This window comes from Lampris incognitus, chromosome 2, assembly GCF_029633865.1.
Source record: "Lampris incognitus isolate fLamInc1 chromosome 2, fLamInc1.hap2, whole genome shotgun sequence".
NCBI lineage: Eukaryota > Metazoa > Chordata > Actinopteri > Lampriformes > Lampridae > Lampris > Lampris incognitus.
This window is the reverse complement of record NC_079212.1, coordinates 44,516,245-44,536,069: the sequence shown is the minus strand read 5'-3', so window position 1 is coordinate 44,536,069 and position 19,825 is coordinate 44,516,245. Positions and strand designations below refer to the sequence as shown.

The 19,825-nt window shown below is 44.0% G+C and overlaps 1 protein-coding gene across 4 annotated transcripts in view; it reads right to left on the bottom strand.

The window, feature by feature from the left end:
• Window positions 1-19,825, bottom strand: part of LOC130106584 (vitamin D3 receptor A) — a 113,143-nt gene that overhangs the window by 46,844 nt on the left and 46,474 nt on the right. For 2 of the 4 annotated variants that reach the window (XR_008809743.1, XM_056272738.1), the window contains exons 2-3: window positions 16,589-16,643; window positions 9,144-9,319 (exon numbers count right to left, since the gene is read on the bottom strand). The exons of 1 other annotated variant lie outside the window; for it this stretch is intronic. Coding sequence is in view for 1 of the 3 variants with exons in the window: in XM_056272738.1 (XP_056128713.1) it covers window position 9,144 (1 nt within the window). In the remaining 2 variants the exon portion in view is untranslated. The remainder of the gene's footprint in view (window positions 1-9,143; window positions 9,320-16,588; window positions 16,644-19,825) is intronic. One more of the 4 variants, XM_056272740.1, reaches the window with a different exon arrangement.

Below are 19,825 nucleotides of genomic sequence, written 5' to 3'. Positions count from 1 at the left end.
AGAAAAAAGCCAGCTAGGTTGCTTATACAGACTAACAAGCTGCACCAAATTCTGTCATTTACTGTGGGAGAAGTCAAATGTTGAAATACACAGAAAAACTGCATTATGCCCCCCCCCCTTTTCCTTTTGCATTTGGGGAAAATCAGACAAACTAACTGATTCTGTGAGACAAACAACAAGGGTTCAAACAGAGAGAGAGCGAGAGAACCAGAGGAAGACAAACTAAAGAGGGGTGATGGCAATGAATGAAGGCTCAGTGAGAAAAGTCACTTCTGTAGACATAAAGCCAGCCAGGAGTGGTGCGCCGAGAAGCATTTGACACAAGTCAAATAAGGTGAACCGGAAAACGTGAGCGAGAACAGCGGGTGAAGTGATGGAAATAATGAAGTGGGAAGCAGGTGAGAAAGAGAAGGAGCAAAAGAGTGGAAGAACAATGAGAGAGAGAGAGAGAGAGAGAGAGAGAGAGAGAGAGAGAGAGAGAGAGAGAGAGAGAGAGAGAGAGAGAGAGAGAGAGAGAGAGAGAGAGAGAGAGAGAGAGAGAGAGAGAGAGAGAACGAGATAGAGACAGGGCGAAAGAGAGAGACGGCGAGAGGGATAGAGAGTGAGAGAGAGAGAGAAAGAGAGAGATGGAAAGGGATGGGACAAACAGTCCAAATCCATTAGCTCTCATTACCTCTCGGCTAGTTGAAGCTTCTACATCGGTTCCCTGGAAAACACGCAACCATGCTCACTGGCACACACACACAAACTGGAGCCAGGACACGAACCATCAATTCTTTTACCCAGAAAGTACCCCTTCAGGAAATCAGGACATGTACAAGTCGCTCAAAACAGTGCCTATATGCAAGTAAGCTGTATGGCCAAAAGTATGTGGACACCCCTTCTAATGGGTGGATTTGGCTACTTCGGCCACATCCACTGCTGGTAGATGCATAAAATCAAGCACACAGCCATGTAATCTCACTAGACAAACACTGCCTGTAGGATGGGTCAGACTGAAGAGCTCAGTGACTTTCAACGTGGCAAAGTCATAGGATGCCACCTCCCCAGCAAGTCAGTTTGTCAGATTTCTGCCCTGCTAGATCTGCCCTGGTCAGCTGTAAGTGCTGTCATTGTGAAGTGGAAACGTCTCGGGGGAACGACAGCCCAGCCAAGGAGCAGCAGACCACACAAGCTCACAGAACGGGACCGCCGGGTGTTGAAACGTGCAGCGTGTAAAAACCGTCTGTCCTCAGTTGTAACACTCACCACTCAGTTCCAAAATGACTCTGGAAGCAACGTCAGCACAAGAACTGTTTGTCGGGAGCTTCATGAAATGGATTTCCATAGCCGAGCAGCCGCATACAAGCCTACGACCACTATGTCCAATGCCAAGTGTCGGCTGGAGTGGTGTAAAGCACACCGCCATTGGACTCTGGAGCAGTGGAAACACGTTCTCTGGAGTGGCGAATCACGCTTCACTATCTTGGCAGTCTGGTGGACCTTTGGTGAATGCCAGGATAACGCTACCTGCCGGAATGCATAGTGCCAACTGTAAAGTTTGGTGGAGGAGGAATAATGGTCTGCGGCTGTTTTTCATGGTCTGGTCTAGGCCCCTTAGCTCCAGCGAAGGAAAACCTTAATGCTACAGCATACAATGACATTCTAGAGAATTGTCTTGATGCATGCTCAATAATCCAGTTAAGAAAATCAAAGAAGGTTAAATCAGTTCATCTGGACACAAAGTGTATTGACAGATACGTTTCATCACTCAACTAAGTGACCTCTTCAGTCTAAACTGACTGCAGGTATCCCCACCCTTATAACCAATACAGTGCCTAACGACTGAAACCAACGACCAGTTTCATATGCAAATATGGGTGTGACAATTAACCAGAGTTTCAAAGGCCATGTGTACTATTCACAGAGGATTGGGGAATAGTGGCAATCACAGCATTGTAAAATGGTGACGTGTAATGACCGAAACCAACGACCAGTTTCATATGCAAATATGGGTGTGATGATTAACTAGAGTTTCGATGGCCATGTGCATTATTCACAGAGGATTTGGGAATGTTTGCGATCACAGCATTTTAAGATGGTGACAGATGTACTCTAGTACATCTACTCTACTCTAGGCACCCCGTCGATTCAGGGATGGTCGTTTCCTCTTTGCACAGATGGCCTCTGACTCCCCATTCAAACCAGCATTCCTCCCTATCAATGATGTGCACATCCTCATATTTGAAAGGCCTGTAGATGGGTGTAGACTGGGTATAGAATTCTAGAGAATTGTGTGCTTCCAACTTTGTGGTAACAGTTTGGGGGAGGACCTTTACTGTTACAGCATGACAATGCCCCCATGCACAAAGCCAGGTCCACGAAGACATGATTTGCAGAGAAGGGTATTGAACAACTTGACATGCCTGCAAAGAGCCCTGACCTCAACCCCATCCAACACCTTTGGGATGAGCTGGGATGCCGATTACAAGCCAGGTATTCTCTCCCTACATAAGAGCTTGACCTCCCTAATGCTCTTGTGGCTGAATGGGAGCAAATCTCTGCAGCCATGTTGCAAACTCTAGTGGAAAGCCTTCCTACAAGAGAAGAGGCTGTCATAGAAGCAAGGGGTGGGGGCGACTTCATACAACAAGCCGGTGGCTTTGTCCCCGCAGACGCCGCAGATCCGTGGGACGGATGGGAACCCTGCCTATAGATTTAGATGACGTATATTTAGCAACAGGCTAGAATACATTAGTCTCCAAAACCAAACCATAAGTGCTACAAAATATTTTTGAACAGAAATGTATGCTATTTCAAGTGACTAAATGCAGTTAGCAATAGCAAAACAAAGTAACTGACAGTAAGTTGCTCCAAATTACCTTTCTTTGTTAGTTCATCCAACAAACTTCCATCTTGGAGAAAACCTGCTTCTACTTCTCCTCCTCAGCAATCTCTCTCCAATGCCAGTTTTCTTTTTCTTTAAGCCTTGACCCACTGTGATCCTTGCTTCTAGTTTGCTTGCAATATTGCTGTAAAAGTTGAAGCTTATTCTGTTATTGCAATTTGTTTAGGAGCTCATTCGAAAAGCTCAGTGCCTAAAATGGCGAAATACTCAATGACACACAGACACCTGAGTCTCTAACTGTGACTGTCCCTAAGACGCCTGTTCTTAATCCTATTGCTGACTGGAAATCTTAGCTGTTTGTGGGGGAAGGGGTGTCAGTGTGTTTGTTTGTCAGTAATGCTTCACGTTTGATCACAGAGGCTCCTCTCATTCACATACATACTGGTGATCTGAGCTGGCACTACGCAGTGGGGAAGGTGATGTTGTTGACAAGATGGCCTGGCCCTGCACGTGGAATCACTCACTCCCATCACTCCCATCCCAAACATCCTAATATTCATGGTGTCGGACAAACAAACAAAAAAACGTCAACAAACAGAAAAAAAATCAATTGTTTTTTAACCAGAAGGTGAATTATGACAGTTATTTTGTGCTTGCTTGCTGAGGATGTTGACAGGCTGACGCATAGACACTGCTTGGGGATTGATCCACCACTAACAAAACAATTTTTTTCAGCAGTAGCAATGACTAATGAAACGATGAAATAACTTCAAAAAACAGACACTTTTTCCACCCTGGACACCACTGTCTGCATACTTAATACTCCACACCACTAGGGGGCCCAGAATGATTATGAGGCAGCTAACGTGAACACATTTTGTCATCTTTAAAATCTCTGCATGATCCATCATAAAGACTTCAGCACGACTTCAGCAAGTCCTCCTTCAAAAGTATTCACCTTTCTGTGGCGATGTAACTCGTCCAAGTACAGTGGAATGAACTGGAAAAATAAAGTTGAACCCCCCGCCGATCAACCATGACACAACCAACTATTTGATATTTAGACCAACTGCAGCTTGGGGAGGTTTTACCAACTGCTCTCCAACTGGTGGGCTGTTCGCTACAGGCACTTGCGCACCACATACATCAAATTTCCTGGAAATCTTAATTTAGTTAAGTTTAGTTAAGTTAGGTCCTAAATTCTTGTTTTTACCTGCTGAAATGGCATATTTCTATCCATATTTTACCCGTTGAGAGTGTTTGACGTTTGGGTAGTATGTTTAGTGAGCAGCTTAAAGTTACACAGTCCATTTCCAGACTGATTGGACTTCTACTGATAGTTAACACTGGATACAGCCTGACCTTCTGTCAGCAACAACTGTCATGCATGTCCAAGCAAATTCACGGAAAATGTCCTTGAAAAGTCGTGAAAAAACGATTCAGGGCTCCATCATTTGATTTTATATGCTTTATCTGCCGACAAGGAAATTTTCTATCTGCCTTCTATTGGTTTAAAATAGAAATATCACATGGTTTTTGAAGACTTATGATTTCCAAGTGGCACCCAAACATGTAAAAATCTGTTCCTATTTTCCTCTTGAATTCAAGCATAGCGTTAGTTCTGCGCACAGGGGGTTTGTTCCACTTAAAAACAGGACAAAAACAAAGCTGATGACTTATCAAAAGCACGCTTTAAATTATATCAACATTTAGATGGAAGTAATAATGTCAGGGCTTAATTTGTACATTTGTAAAGTGTTACTGGAACACTGAGACAACCTTGCTGGCTCAGATTTGCCGGGAAGAGTTAACACACACCAGCTTTTTGTATTTTCATTGTTGCTGTTGTTTTAGCAGCAGCTGTTATCCTACTCTGACATGTGGATACACTTATTGGCATTGGCGTTTATATAAACTACAGCAGTGATAAAGAATACCCTAATTATTTCTCCTAGGCTATTGTCCTGAGTTTGTCACTCTCAGCTAACCAGACGTTGTGCTAGAAGGCAATCCATGTACACAGCATCAACTTCAGCACCAAAGTAACCGCATCCTTTTTTTATTTGATAGGCACATAGCCAGGCTATACTGTATATGATATAGTGCTGCCTACATTTTTTTTTATTTGATATCAAATCAAGCTACCACCACCGGCCAGATCACGAGGCCCGATCAGCAAATATGGGGTCGTAAATATTAAACTTGCTTAAAACTATCAAGTCTGTCCCAACTGGCTTGCAAGTACATCGGTAAGCTAAAGATCGGATTTTAAATATCTCGCCCAGCAGGATCATCTGGGGAGTTAGTCGGTTCCAAGCAGCCTTTAATCAGTACCACACCCCTGATTCTCCAGAGGGGCAAATCGGGCCTAAATTCGGGCCAGTTATCCTGTGGTATGCATGAGGCTTTAGACATCAAGACCTAATATTACCTCTCTGGTTGGGTTCATATACGTATAACAAACAGCAATTGATGATTCTTGGTGCCTGTGTTATGTGGCTAAACTAAGTAGGAACTGAGACTGAAAAGGATCAAGATCTAGATCTAACCTTTAAGAGCTAATTTAATTAACGGACAATGTTGAGAACTCAGTGGGGATCAAGGCCAGCTAACTCACCCAAGGTTTCCTGTTTATGGAGTAAACGTAGGCAAGTTTCTAATGTGACATCACACTCGGTCACCACCATCCATCGCACCTCATCGTCTACCACAGTACACAGCACACATAGCACTCCATGTGTATGCAAGTTTTCATTCCAACCCAACACTTAGCCAGCTGATTTCACTGACTAGTTCCTTGGTAAATGGACTGCATTTATATAGTGGTTTTCTAGTCTACAGACCACTGAAAGCACTTTATAATTATGCCTCACATTCACACACATTTATACACTGATGGCAGAGGCTGCCATGCAAGGCACCAACCGGCTCATAAAGAGCAGTTAGAGGTTCAGTGTCTTGCTCAAAGACACTTCTTTCTGCAGAAGTCAGGGATCGAACCAGGAACCTTCCGATTACTAGAAGACCTGCTCTACCTCCTGAGCCATGCCACCCAGAATCCTTCCTATCTAGATTAAGGTGTGGTATTTGGTGAAATCTGTTGGTGAAATACCAAGCTGGAAGGAAATGCACAGCCATCCATGAATATGGTTGAGTATCACTGTTCTACAATACAGCATGGTGATTGTCGTTCTCCCAATGCTAATACTTTGTGCACCTCTTTAGCATCCTCCTCATCATATTCTTTGTATATCTTATAATTCCATTATAATTCTGTTATCCTCTTCCAATGTTGTATTGTGTAAACTGTGTAAACACAACATCCATTGCACGCTGCCCATCTTGGGAGAGAGATCCCTCCTCTGTTGCTCTCCCTGAGGTTTCTTCCTATTTTTTCTCCCTGTTAAAGGATTTTTTTTTTTTAGGGAGTGTTCCTTATCTGATGCGAGGGTCTAAAGACAGGATGTTGTGTTGCTGTAAAGCCCCCTGAGGCAAATTTGTAATTTGTGATATTGGGCCATACGAATAAAATTGACTCGACTTGACTTGCACCATTTCTTTCTCAGATTCTCTCCCCCTCAGATCTCAGCTGAACAAATGTATTTGCCAATGTTGGTGATGAGCACTACAGGTGAATTCTCATGTCGATCAAGAATTCAGCGAAGAAGATAATCAGTCTGGATTCCAGCCGAACTGCTGCTGATTGTGTTGATAATATCCCCTCCCTAAAAGGAGCGGTTGTGTGCAGTCCAGCCATGCTGAAATCTATATGATCATCTGTAGCATGCGGACAGAGCAGTCAACTGACGCAGAGAGGTCAGAGTGCGAAGAACATAACGTTCACCGAGAGGAAAACACTAGACCTTCCCGAATGAATATATGAGGATCATATTGTTCTTCGTGTCAACATAACACGGGGGTGGGGGTGTCAGCTGAAATGCACATGACTATCAGTTCCCGGGATAGCCTTTAACCTCAGTGCTTTTACTTGGGACGCAGAAAACCACCCGTCTTTCAGTCCCTCTGATTTAGGTCAAGTCTTCAGAATCCAAAACATCCTCCATTCATGTGGCTTACAGTTTTCCTTCATAAAAACCTCATGACCCCCTACAACCAAAACATGGCCCGCGTAAATTAAACAATACAGGTGGGCTATCCAAAGCTACAACATCCCCGTTTTCATTATTTCATCAGAGACTTGAACAGAAATACCTCATTTCATATGGTACAAAAGGAAAAAAGCCAAATGTTGCTCATTTAGGCTTAGCTGCGTTGGAAATCATTGAGCTTCTCTGAAATAGTCTGAGTGTCTCTTCGCCTGTTTTCCCCCGCTTTCTCTTTCCGTTTTAACCCTCTTCTGTGCCCCTTGGAGAGTGTTCAAACGACTGTGTGCTGTTTAGTCTATGTGCTTACTTGTCATCATAAATCCGATGATCCAGTGCATGGGGCCTACAGGACTGTACACGACCAAAACAACAAGACCACCTGCCATGAATTCGGAAAGAAGAACATGCCACATGCTGCGTCCCAGTTAGCTTATGCAATATATAGGCGGAGAAAGTAACAGGCTGCATGCATGTTAACGTTCACAGTCACACTGTTGCAGTTTGTTTGTCAGCCTGGGGCATGTGTGCGGGAAGGGTGCTGCACAGCATAAATATGTGCGCATGACTATGTATGTGCATACATACACATACATGATACACATACATTTATGCAGCACTGTAGCGTAGGCAGGAATCACAGTGTGGGTGGGCACAGGGGAAACCAAGTGGACCTAGCTCGTCCAAGACCAATCACACTTAATAGGTTCTGAAATGCACATGTTAACCAAAATAGGCCATTAAAACTACACCTGCCTGAATGCAGCACAGTTTAATCATACACAAGGCTTATACATCATCAGAGGTAATGTTACCGGGACCAAGGTGAACATTAACTGCATCGCATAGCCTGGTACAGCAGCCACACACCCACACACCCACACCCACACGGCAGACGCAGCAACATGTACACCCAACAAAAACTATACCCAATAAACAATAATACTGAAATAGGCAACAGTCTACTAGTCTGAAATTGTAAATTAGCTTACGTTTGATGATTACAGCAGGAGATGACGCAACTTGGTATTTAACACAGGAACTACATACGTGTCGTCACTACTTGGCAACAGATGAGGAGAAACTGGCGCAGGAGTAGGTGTCTGGGAAAGCTTGCTGAACTTGAGCTGAATTCTCTTCCTCCTGCTCCTCACAGCGTCTTTTGTTACATACTTCAGCATAATGCTTTGCTTCGCCGTGATTTTTACCTTAACCTACATTACAAGCAGCTAGCTAGCAGAAAGTAGACTCCTCTTCCTCTGTGCAATGTGTGGGCTGTACACTGAGTGAAAGAGGAGGTGCTGCTCACAATCTGGCATGTGAGCGGAGGAAGATTGAGCAGCTTTAGCAGACACAGCAACTGGAAACTGTTTTTCTTTTTCTTTTTTCTTTTTTTTTGAAAAAAAAATTAAAAATTCTTTTCTGCGCCATCGATTTTGCAAGACCAGCTGCCCCTGCCCAACCATTACACTTTGACCTGACGTGGTGACGTTGTCATATCACAGCGGAGGAATTAACTAAATTCACCCCCCCCCCCTTCTCTTCTGAGCCATCCCGGTCGCTGCTCCACCCCCTCTGCCGATCCGGGGAGGGCTGCAGACTACCACGTGCCTCCTCCCATACATGTGGAGTTGCCAGCCGCTTCTTTTCACCTGACAGTGAGGAGTTTCGCCAGGGGGAAGTAGCGCGTTGGAGGATCACGCTATTCCCCCAGGTTCCCCTCCCCTCCTGAACAGCCGCGCTGACCGACCAGAGGAGACGCTAGTGCAGCGACCAGGATACATACCCACATCCAGCTTCCCACCCGCAGACATGGCCAATTGTGTCTGCAGGGATGCCTGACCAAGCCGGAGGTAACACGGGGATTTGAACTGGGATCCCGTGTTGGTAGGCAACAGAATAGACCGCCACGCCACCTGAACGCCCACTAAATGCACACATTTTAAACATTTTTTTTTTCAAAATATTTTCTGACAGGCACCTTATGTTGTTCAAAATTTAAAACAAACGTTCAGGTGTTAAACTAGCCAACCATTTACACACATGTTCCACCTCTTGTCAATACCCCGTGCCCATGGCCTGGGGTAACTGACGGGCAGGTACAGAGATGGTCAGAATGCACAGGGTTTAGTGCTCAGCACACACACTTCAGTGAACACGGTCTCCTTACTTTCTTTATGCTAAAACAGAAAACGGTCTCGCCGCTGACTTACTAGTCAGCGTGTGAGTTTGCAGCTCTGGCACATCCAAGGATCCCTCGTCCTTGTCCCCCAGCGGGGGACACAGATCGACTATTTAATGACCAATGCAGCGCCACTGAGACTAATCACTAATCTCCTGTAGGTGTGTTGCTGATGTGACCGAACCACTCCAGGCCTTTCGCCTCCAGCTGAAACACAAAAAAACCCACACAAACCCACACACACACACACAGACACACATACACATACACACGTATACACTGAAAAGTCTGGCGTAAATTACTTTTGAATATTTATGTGCGTCATGAGGGCATATGCAGGTATGCAGTGGTGTGTGTATGTGTGTGTGTGTGTATGTGTGTGTTCACCTCGCTGGCGAACGTGTGTGTGACGTGGAGTAATCAATGTATTGATTAGCTACTGCCAGTGCCATCAAACATCATTACCTTGACAGAACATGTTGTCTCTACAATACTGAGACCCAGCTGTGTGTGTGATGAAAACCCAGCTGTACTCCTACACAACGTCTCGTCACACCCTTCAGACGGGGCGATGTATTGTATATACGGTGCAACAAACGAGAAAGTTTCTTACGTTTTTATTTTGCACATACGACAAAGTGTTTGGCTTAAACCTGTATATCATCTGCATACTTCTGTAACAGTTACCACTCTCAGCAGGACGGCAGTAAAAAAGACAAACTGCACGGCCGAGCTTGATTTGTGAGAGCAAGTGCAAACGTGAAAAGAACTGTTTCGGTTATATTGCTGCTAGTGAAGTCTTTTTTTTCCTTTATTTTTGTTCAATTTGTTTTCGCCTTTAAAAGGGACCTGGGTCAACCAGCTTTGACTTTCATTTCCATTTGTATAATAGAAAGATGTAGATGGTGACATCCTGTATGTCTCTTACAATGAGTCTGTCTAAATCAACTATTAGACACCTGGAGACAAGCAATCACTATTATCTAATATAACTCTCCTTCCAGAGACTATTCAAAGCATGCGAGAGGTTTCAAATGAGCTCCGAAAGTCAGCCATATATGTTCATTGAGTACCTGAAACTGACTGACAATGACTGAAAACCCCCCACACACACTGTGATATTGGCTGCTTTAAGGCCGTCTTTGACAAACTCTCCGTGAAGTGGGGCAAATCTTTCATCATAAATGCTGGTCGACCGTCTTGGGTCCTTCGATGTGACAGGGTTAATGTCCGAAAATGTCACCGTGTAGCATGGTGGGGGATACGACAATAAAAACTACCAATACAACAGCCTTCCTGGTTAGTGGATGCATGGTGAAGAGCAACATCATAGCGACATTGAAGAACATCCGAGGATTCTTTTTATTTTTTCTTCGATCCCCCCCCTTTTCTCCCAATTGTACCCAGCCAATTACCCCACTCTTCCGAGGAGGGCTGCAGACTACCACGTCTCCTCCGATAAACGTGGAGTCGCCAGCCACTTCTTTTCATCTAACAGTGAGGAGTTTCGCCAGGGGGGCGTAGCGCGTGGGAGGATAATAAATAAATAAATAGACCGCATTTATATAGCGCTTTTCTAGTCTACCAACCACTCAAAGCACTTTACAATGTATGTGTAATAGTCATATTGCAAGGTCCGAAGCTGCTCATCAGGAGCAGTTGGGGTTTCAGTGTCATGCTCAAGGACACTTTGACATACTCTCTCACGCTATTCCCCCCGGTTCCCGCTCCCCCCAAAACGGGCGCCCCAACCGACCAGAGGAGGCGCTTGTGCATCGACCAGGATACATACTCACATCCGGCTTCCCACCTGCAGACACGGCCAATTGTGTCTGTAGGGATGCCCGACCAAGCCGGAGGTAACACGGGGATTCAATCCGGGATCCCCTGTGTTGGTAGGCCACGGAATAGGCCGGTACGCTACCCGGACACCCCTGAAGATTATTTCTAACAAAAGGATCACACTGCTCAGTACACATACACACTCTTGGTCTGCTTGCTATACCATAGTATGCAGACAAACCAGGTGCTAAACTAAGTAATCTTGTTAATATTCTCTCGCATTCACTGGTAGCAAAGACAGTAAGAAGGCTTGCAATGGAAATGGCTTTGCTAGATGAGTAAAAAGAGCTAATTCTGTTAGCATTATTGGAAAGAGGAAAATTAAGCTGGAAAAGGAGTTGGGCCTGTGAGACCAATGAACATGTTGAGGCAGCAAGACGGGAAATTCGCCATGTTTGTTCTCTAAATGTGAGATGGATAAACCGCCAGGACACATGCAGCAGGTAAGCGGCCCAAGCAAACCAATCGCAGCTCTTGTGTTGTCCATGTGTCACCCATAGGGCCGCCCACAAGGGGGGGAAAGGGGAAAGCTTTCTGGGGCCAAGCCTCTAAGGGGTTGCCCATGGAGGCCAGTAATCATGGCCATCCTATATATAAGCAATGATAATGGCAGTACATGCCACTGAGAGTGAACTTGCTAAACAGATGGACTTTCAAGACACTATAAAGGACTTTGCATCCAGTAAGACAAGGAAACTGGCTGTATAAAGGGCAAAGATGAGTCCATGAGCTAAGAAATTGCCTTTTCTACTCAGGAATGTGTGGTGTAAGTGCAGCAGATCTTTGTTGACCTTGCTGTGTTTGGGTCCGTTTAGTAGGAGAGAGAGAGAGCGAGCACCCGCATATATTGATAAGTGTAAAGTCGTTTTTCAGGGCTCATTCACTGGATCTTTTCATGGGCCCAGCCATTTCTGTGGGCGGGCCTGGTCGCCCATAACCTTGACGCGCAATTAAATTTTTAAGGAAGTGACCGTAGGCTACAGTGGAGCCCCACGGTCACCTCGACACAGAATCATAAATCAGTCGTACCTCAAGCTCACTCTGGAGAATGCCGCATAATCTCTTCTTTTTCAGGTTCTCTTTAAGCCAAAAAAAAAAAAAGTCCAACAAAACTCATGTTTTTTCCACAAAACCACAGTAAATATCCCTGGAATAACGGGGCCTCTTTGCATTGGCCTGGATTGACTTCCTGTCAGCTGACGTGGGTCATAGATTTGCTGTTCGTACGATGTGACGGTAGACTCTATTCAACTTGTATAATGTATGAAGGATGTATGAAGAGTCTACTTCCCCATCGTATAGTGTGACACACCCTAAATGTGTAAGATGGACAAACTTATACAGTGAGTGGAGGCCTTTAGCGACAGATAGTACAAGGATGTAGTGAGGGGGGTCACTAGAGGAGTCAGGTAAAAAAACAAATCTGGCTGGCTGACATCCCACTGTCTTCTAAATCATCTTATGATATACCATGGGAAGACTTGAGGAGCACCCTAAAGCACTCCTAATGCATAAATAAGCAGGTCAAAGACCTTTTGTACCCAAGTGCACTAAAAACACTAGCATTTTCAGGTCAAAACCCCGATAGAGAAATTTCTGGTGGTTACAGCCTTTATCTGGAACAGAATAAAAAGTAATTTTAATATTAAATGGTTTAAAATACAACACTAAGCTCCACTAGATTGAGTCGTTGAGAAAATCAAGACAATAAAATTGACGGGTTATGATGTCTAGGTCATCATTTGTTGGGTTTAGAATGACAATGATATCTCCGTGTTGCACAAGTTACAAGACGTGTCAACAGTGGGGTTCTCATTTCTCCAACTATACTAGTATGAGTAGATTTCCCATAGGATTTCTTTGTTTTTTATAAATTTGTTTCTGATTTTTCCCTTTTTCTTCCAATTTAGTGGCCAATCGATCACTATTTTAGTTCAAACACCCACCCTCGTACTGCATGCATTCACCAACTGCATCTCTCCGGCCGTCAGTCTCGAAGGAGACGCCTCGCCACATCCGTGACAAGGTGACTCCAGGCCGAACCACTGCTTTTTCTGACACACCCAGAGAAGCATTCATGTGACGAACACAAGCTGACTCCGCCCCCTCCCGAAGACAGCGTCGCCAATTATTGCTGTTTCATCGAGTCCGGCCATAGTCGGATCTGACGAGACCAGGGCGCGAACCCCGGTCCCCAGTGGGCAACTGCATCGACACAAAGCCGATGCTTAGACCGCTACACCACCTCGGACCCTTCACATAGAATTTTTGTGTTCATTTCTAAGTTCACCTACAACACTTGCATTTCCTGAGGAGGCTGAGGAGCGCCCGTCTATCCCCAAAAATTCTCACCAACTTCTACCACTGCACCATAGAGAGCATCCTGACCAGCTGCATGTCAGTGTGGTACGGCAACTGCAACTCAGCAGACCAGAAAGCTCTGCAGCAGGTCGGCAAGGCGGCCCAGCACATCACCGGTACCCAGCTCCCAGCCATGAAAGACATTTATCACAAACGCTGCCTTCGAAGGGGTCTCAGCATCAGCACAGATCCCAACCACCCCAACCATGGACTGTTCTCCCCCCTGTGCTCTGGGAGGCGCTACAGGAGCCTCAGAGCTGACACTACCAGGCTCAAACACAGCTTCTTTCCCCAAGCTGTCACCCACCTGAATCTGGTTACCCACTGAATGTCTGTAAATATGCTTATACTCGTGCTCTTCTTTTTTTTTACTTTATCTTTAGCTTTTAGTCTTCAACTGTATATATCTTATACTATGTTTGCCATGTTTGTCTATGTCTGTCTTGCACCATTTGGCGAAGCCGCAGGCTTCATTTTGTTTTTACACATGTGCCTGCACATTCTTTTTAATGATAATAAATTGGATTGGATTGAATTGAATTGAATTGAATGAAATTGAATTGAATTCCCTTTGGGATTTCAACATACTAAAAATGATTAGTCTCATGAAGGCTTCTTTTATCTCCAATCTTGTATCCTTTTAAGTCACTTTTTTTATTCTCCAAGTATTGTAAATCCTCTTTATGCCCAATCAGAGAAGGGAACCATAGGAAATCTAGTCTGTATGTAGAGGGCTCTCCTCTATAGGCGACGCAACAGGGGGCATGGCCTACTTTTATCACCAGCTGTCTTACAGCGGGCCTCTACTAACAGCTAACCGCCATTTCTCTTGTTCTGTCTCGCAACAAAGCCGAACATCAGCATCATCCTTAGGGCAAATTTCTGCCTTTATAAACTAGCACTGATTGGCAGGTTATTCTTTTTGGTTTGGGTGGCACAGCACAAGTTTGACATCTGCCACAGAGTTGGTTCCAATCATTTTTAGGTTTGGGAGCCTATTTTCTTTGTTCGCTTATCTCAGATGAACTGTCCAACATCATAAGGTCATTTTTTTCTTGGGGGTGGGGGGGTATAAACCCTTTGGAGTGGCTTACTGCATCTCAAGTTCGCTATTACACTCTGTATATCGTTGATTATCAAAAGCAAGAGAAGACCCCAGAGAGGAGTAACAAAATGTGTACAACAGTAGTTGACTCTGGATCCAAACCACAACCAGATCAAACACAATGTCTAATTGTGGGTCATGGAAATAATCAACTGGATCTACAGGTGTTTAGGTCCTTGCCTCTATCAGGTAAGATGAATAAAACGCAGCACGGTTTCAGTGTTGGATTTAAAGTATATAACAGCCACCGTAATCACCGTTGGGACTGTAAAGAATGATTTCCGTTCTTAGCAAAACAGCGACTGAGTAAATTGTACACCTGAGGACAACAAAAACATGTAAGAATCGTAGCAATAATATCTGGGCTACACTACTATACTGCTGTAACTGCCAGATGCTTGGTACAGTAGCCATGCGTAACTAGTACTGCAAATAATAGGGCATCATGGGAGGGAATGGAATGCTGATGTTATTGGGCCAGACACTCGTACATGGAACAAACGACCCAGAAACCATTACGAAGAGGGGGCTCTAACTGCGTTCGCAGCAGGCCGGGCTGAGTTTTAGATTAGTAAACTAAGTGTTTTGTGATATGTGTGTGTGTGTGTGTGTGTGTGTGTGTGTGTGTGTGTGTGTGTGTGTGTGTGTGTGTGTGTGTGTGTGTGTGTGTGTGTGTGTGCATGTCAAGCTTGTTTTAAAGATACTGACAAAGCGTCCTGATTGGCTCAAGAAGCATACTGGACAGATGCAGCGAGGGGGCTGAAAATGAATTCAGGGAAAAGCCCAGCTGTGCAAACGGATAATGTGGTAATGACATTAAATCGTTCACAAACAAACACATACATACAACGATGACCCAAAACATTATGACCACTCACAGGTGAACTGAATAATGTTATCTCCAAACAAGGGCACATGTCAAGGTCTGGGTAGATTAGACGGTAAGTGAACAATCAGCTCTCATAGTCAACGTGATGGATGCAGGAGTAAAGACCTGAGCGACTTTAACAAGCGCCAAATTGTTATGGCGACTGGGTCAGAGCATCTCCGATGCGGCAAGGCTTGTGGGGTGCTCCCGGTCAGCACTGGTGAGTACCTACCGCCAGTGGTCCAAGGGGGACAAACCACAAAATGGCGACAGGGTGTTGGTTGCCCATGGTTCATCAATGCCCAACTGCAACAAAGGCTATCCTGTCTGGTCTGAACTGACAGAAGGTCTACTGTGGCACAAGTCACAGAAAATTTTAAGGATGGTTATGGGAGGAATGTGTCACAACACACAGTGCACCGCACCCTGCTGCATATGGGGCTGCATAGCCACAGACTGGTCAGAGTGTCCATGATGACCACTGTCCACTGTTGAAAGCACCTACAATGGGCACTGAAACGTTGGAACTGGACCTTGGGGAAGAAGGTCGCCTGGTCCGGTGACTCCCGTTTTTGTTTTGTTTTTCATCACGTGGATGACTGTGTACCTGTGCGCTGTTTACCTGGGGAAGTGATGGCACCAGGAGGCACTGTGGAAAGACAACAAGCCGGTGGAGAGAGTGTGACACTCTGGGCAATGTTCTGCTGGGAAACCCTGGGTCCGACCATTCATGTGGATGTTACTTTGACACATGCCACTACCTAAACATCATTGCAGACCAGGTACACCCCTTCATGGAAATGGTATTCCCTGATGGCAGTGGCCTCTTTCAGCAGGATAATACGCGTTGCCACACTGCACACATTGTGTGGGAATGGGTTGAGCAACATGATGAAGGGTTCAAGGTGTTGCCCTGGCCTCCAAATTCTCCAGATCTCAATCCGATTGAGCATCTGTGGAATGTACTGGACTGACAAGTCCGATCCACGGCAGCTCCACCTTGCAAATTACAGGACTTGAAGGATCTGCTGCTAATGTTTTGGTGCCAGATACCACAGGACACCTTCAGGGGTCTTGTAGAGTCCATGTCTCGGTGGTTCGGTGCTGTTTTGGCAGCACATGGAGGTCCAACAGCATATTAAGCAGGTGGTCATAATGTTTTGGCTCAGCAGTGCACATAGCAAATTGTATTTGTTCAATGAACTCGTTTGGACATGACTGACCATCAAATAATGTCTCCTAGAAGCTCATTAGTATCAACAAAACGTATAGGTTGCCTGTCAGACAAAAGAATACATACATTTCCTCTCTTCTGTCACTTCATTCTACTCCTCCCCACTTTTTCTCCTCTGCGCCTGGGTAAAAAACAAAAAATTAATAAAAACTATAACGTCTATAAAATAAAATAAAAAAGACAAGTGTCACACAAGACGCACAAGACGCTTGTGATTTTATCTCATCTCACCAATGATGTTCTCACTGTTGACTACTATGGCCATTAAGTTTGTGTCAGACAAATTATGTTAACACAAATCAAATGTATCCGCCTTTGTAGTTCAAATGCACACCGGCATAAATCAAGCACCCCTCATAGTAGTTCAATTACTTGAGCGGAGATGAGATCCAAAACATATTTTTATGGCCCAGATCCGTCTTCCTTCTGCTCTCTCTATTGCCCCCGATCCACAGAGTGTAGCAGCTCTGAACTTTAGACCTTGTTTTCTCGGCAATGGATGAAAACAAGGAGGCCGCCGTGCTGTTGGCAGGCTGACAAGAAGAGGGAGAAAGAGAAAGAGGCAGAGAGAGAGAGAGAGAGAGAGAGAGAGAGAGAGAGAGAGAGAGAGAGAGAGAGAGAGAGAGAAACAGCTTGCCATTTGGAGCTGTATGTAAGTTCCTACATTCTATCCAGAGAGGCCAGCGAAGGGAGGAAAGGCAGGAGAAAGAGTGTAGGGGAGAGACGGCGGGAAAGGAAAAAAAGAAGAAGAGAGAAATGGAGAGCGACTGGAATCGAATATCATATATAACCCTAAATGATATTCACATCACAGCAAAGTGAGCAGTAATAACTTGTTTAGGTCCACACTTCTGATAAAACAAATGTACTCACAAGTTGATTTGTCAAGCAGCTGATGTCAGAGCGACGGGTCGGCAGTGCAAGACAAATGAGCACAATGGCCTAGCATGACACGAAACTGCAGTATTGACAACACGGCATAAAGATTAGAGGACAGTCAAAATCCTTTTTACAACAAAACACAAAGTCCAAATACTATACGGTGTGTGTTATTCCCCACCTGCATTACAACAGCTGCGATGCATAGGTGCTGGAGGAGTAAAGCAATATAACATACTTGCAAGTAAGTGCTCTTGGCAGGATCCCAACGGCAGTGAAAATCGTAGAGTACAGTGACATTGATGCTTACATCAGTCTCATCCATTACTTCATCACGGACCGAATTACTGACACGAAAACAACGTAAGTCTTGACACAGATTCACGAGAGAGAGAGAGACCTGGCTGTTTTTCAACAAAAGTATGCAAGGCAAAGAGCGTGATGGTCTAACTACAACTCAATTAACTTCATTACTGTAATAATCTATCAGTTAAGCTGATGATCACACATTCTAATCACACGTTCTGGTCTCCTCTGCAATGAGCAGTGACACTCAATACTTCTGAAAACATCAGAAATGCCATCGAACATGGTCCATCTGTCAGTTTTGCCCCCTCTTCTTTTATCTATTGCCCCCCCCCCCCACACACACACACCATTGTGAGACGTACCCAGCAGCTCATCCCATTGATGTTGTCTCCTACACACAAAATGACGGCAACCCTAACTGCAAGTGTTTGTGTTGCAAATATCTTATTTTGCTGTTTTGAAGGAAAAAAAGGCTTAAAGGAAGAGACAAATATTGAATAAATTGCCCAAAATTTGCATAAAAGTTTTTAACACTTGCTTGTGGTGGATAAACTTTTTAAAATCTGTAAAAAAATTAAAAAAAAAACAGTATAAACTAAAATGGAAACGTTTGCAGAATGAAAAATAAGACAAGTAGAAATTAATCAGATGACCAGTCGTTTCTTAATCTTGACTTCATGTAGACAATGGTGGATGGTAACCTTTACAGGTGGACGTAGGAGATAAAAATGTTCCTTTTTCTGATATATGAAAGAAAAAAAACAGAAGCAATACTAGATGACAAACAGCACCATAACTGGTGCATTTTGCCTTCGTCTTTGATACTCTGGGATTGTTTGAGCACTTAAAATCTCAGAGAGCCAGCGATAAATACAACTGCAAGCAGCAACTATGGAGGCCAAGCACACATGTCGAAACTGTGATATGGAGTTCATGTCAGTTTAGCTGAACAGACATTTTGCTGTCTTTGCCGACATGATCAATACAATGGAAGTGAATGGGGCTTACTGACTGAGCTCGCTGAATTTACACACAATGTTAGTTTACATTCTTTGTATTTGAATTGAGTTTTGTGAAATCGGCAACTGCAGGTAGTGGCTCTCAGATTATAGCGGCCTATTAGACAGATATTATTATGCGCTCTGAAATAAATAGGACTCTGCCAGACGTAAACATTGAACATACTAATCAAATAATGCCTGCATTAAACTTAATTAGCCTCCTTACATAATTCAAATACAGCAGGCAGCCGCCAGATCAACGCATAAGTTATATATTATGCCCATGATGCACATGTGAAATTAACATTAGAGTAGATACATGCAGTTTGTATTTGCATAAATTCACTTAACTAGTTTGCCTGTTGCATACACTTTGCTTATTAGTGTTTACTAGTTCACCAAAGTCCACTAGTGAACTAGTTATACCAAAAAGATAATTAGGAGGCAAAATTCTATGAGTCTGAGAATGGAAACCTAGTGAAAATTGAGCTTCAAGTGGTGGTGGAGGAGGAAGAAAGCATAAGAAGAGAAAAAAGAAGTAACACAGAAGAAGAAACTATTTTAAATGTATTCTTTAACTGTCCTTATTCCTCTGAGCTATGGACAGATATTGCACTACGCATCTTTGATACTTTTAACAAACTACTCAGTATAAAAGACGGTATGGTCTTGTTCCTTGATTGCAGTACTTGCTCTCATCTCCTGTAGATAATGCTCTCAAAATTCTGTTTGTTTGGTAATTTTCACATTCACACATCCAAGGTGATGGGCTCCAAGCCCAATGTTCGCTTATTTTACATTGAGCCGATATCCTTTATCGAGTCCCTTACCAAAGGAACGTCTACCAAAAAGGCAATGAGAACATCTCTCATCTGGGAAAAAAAACATTAACCACATTAGCTAAATGAACTGCTTGATTTTACATTGATTTTTTTTCTTCTGAAAGACTCCTAACATAGTGGCTCTTATTATCATCATCTGATCATCGACCTCGTAAGTTTATTCTTGTGTCAACCTTTCTTTATTTATTTATTTCATTCCTTTATTCGCACTGTATTATAGACTATAATTATTATTCTTTATGTTTTGACTCTCCCCTGTACTGAAACTCTGA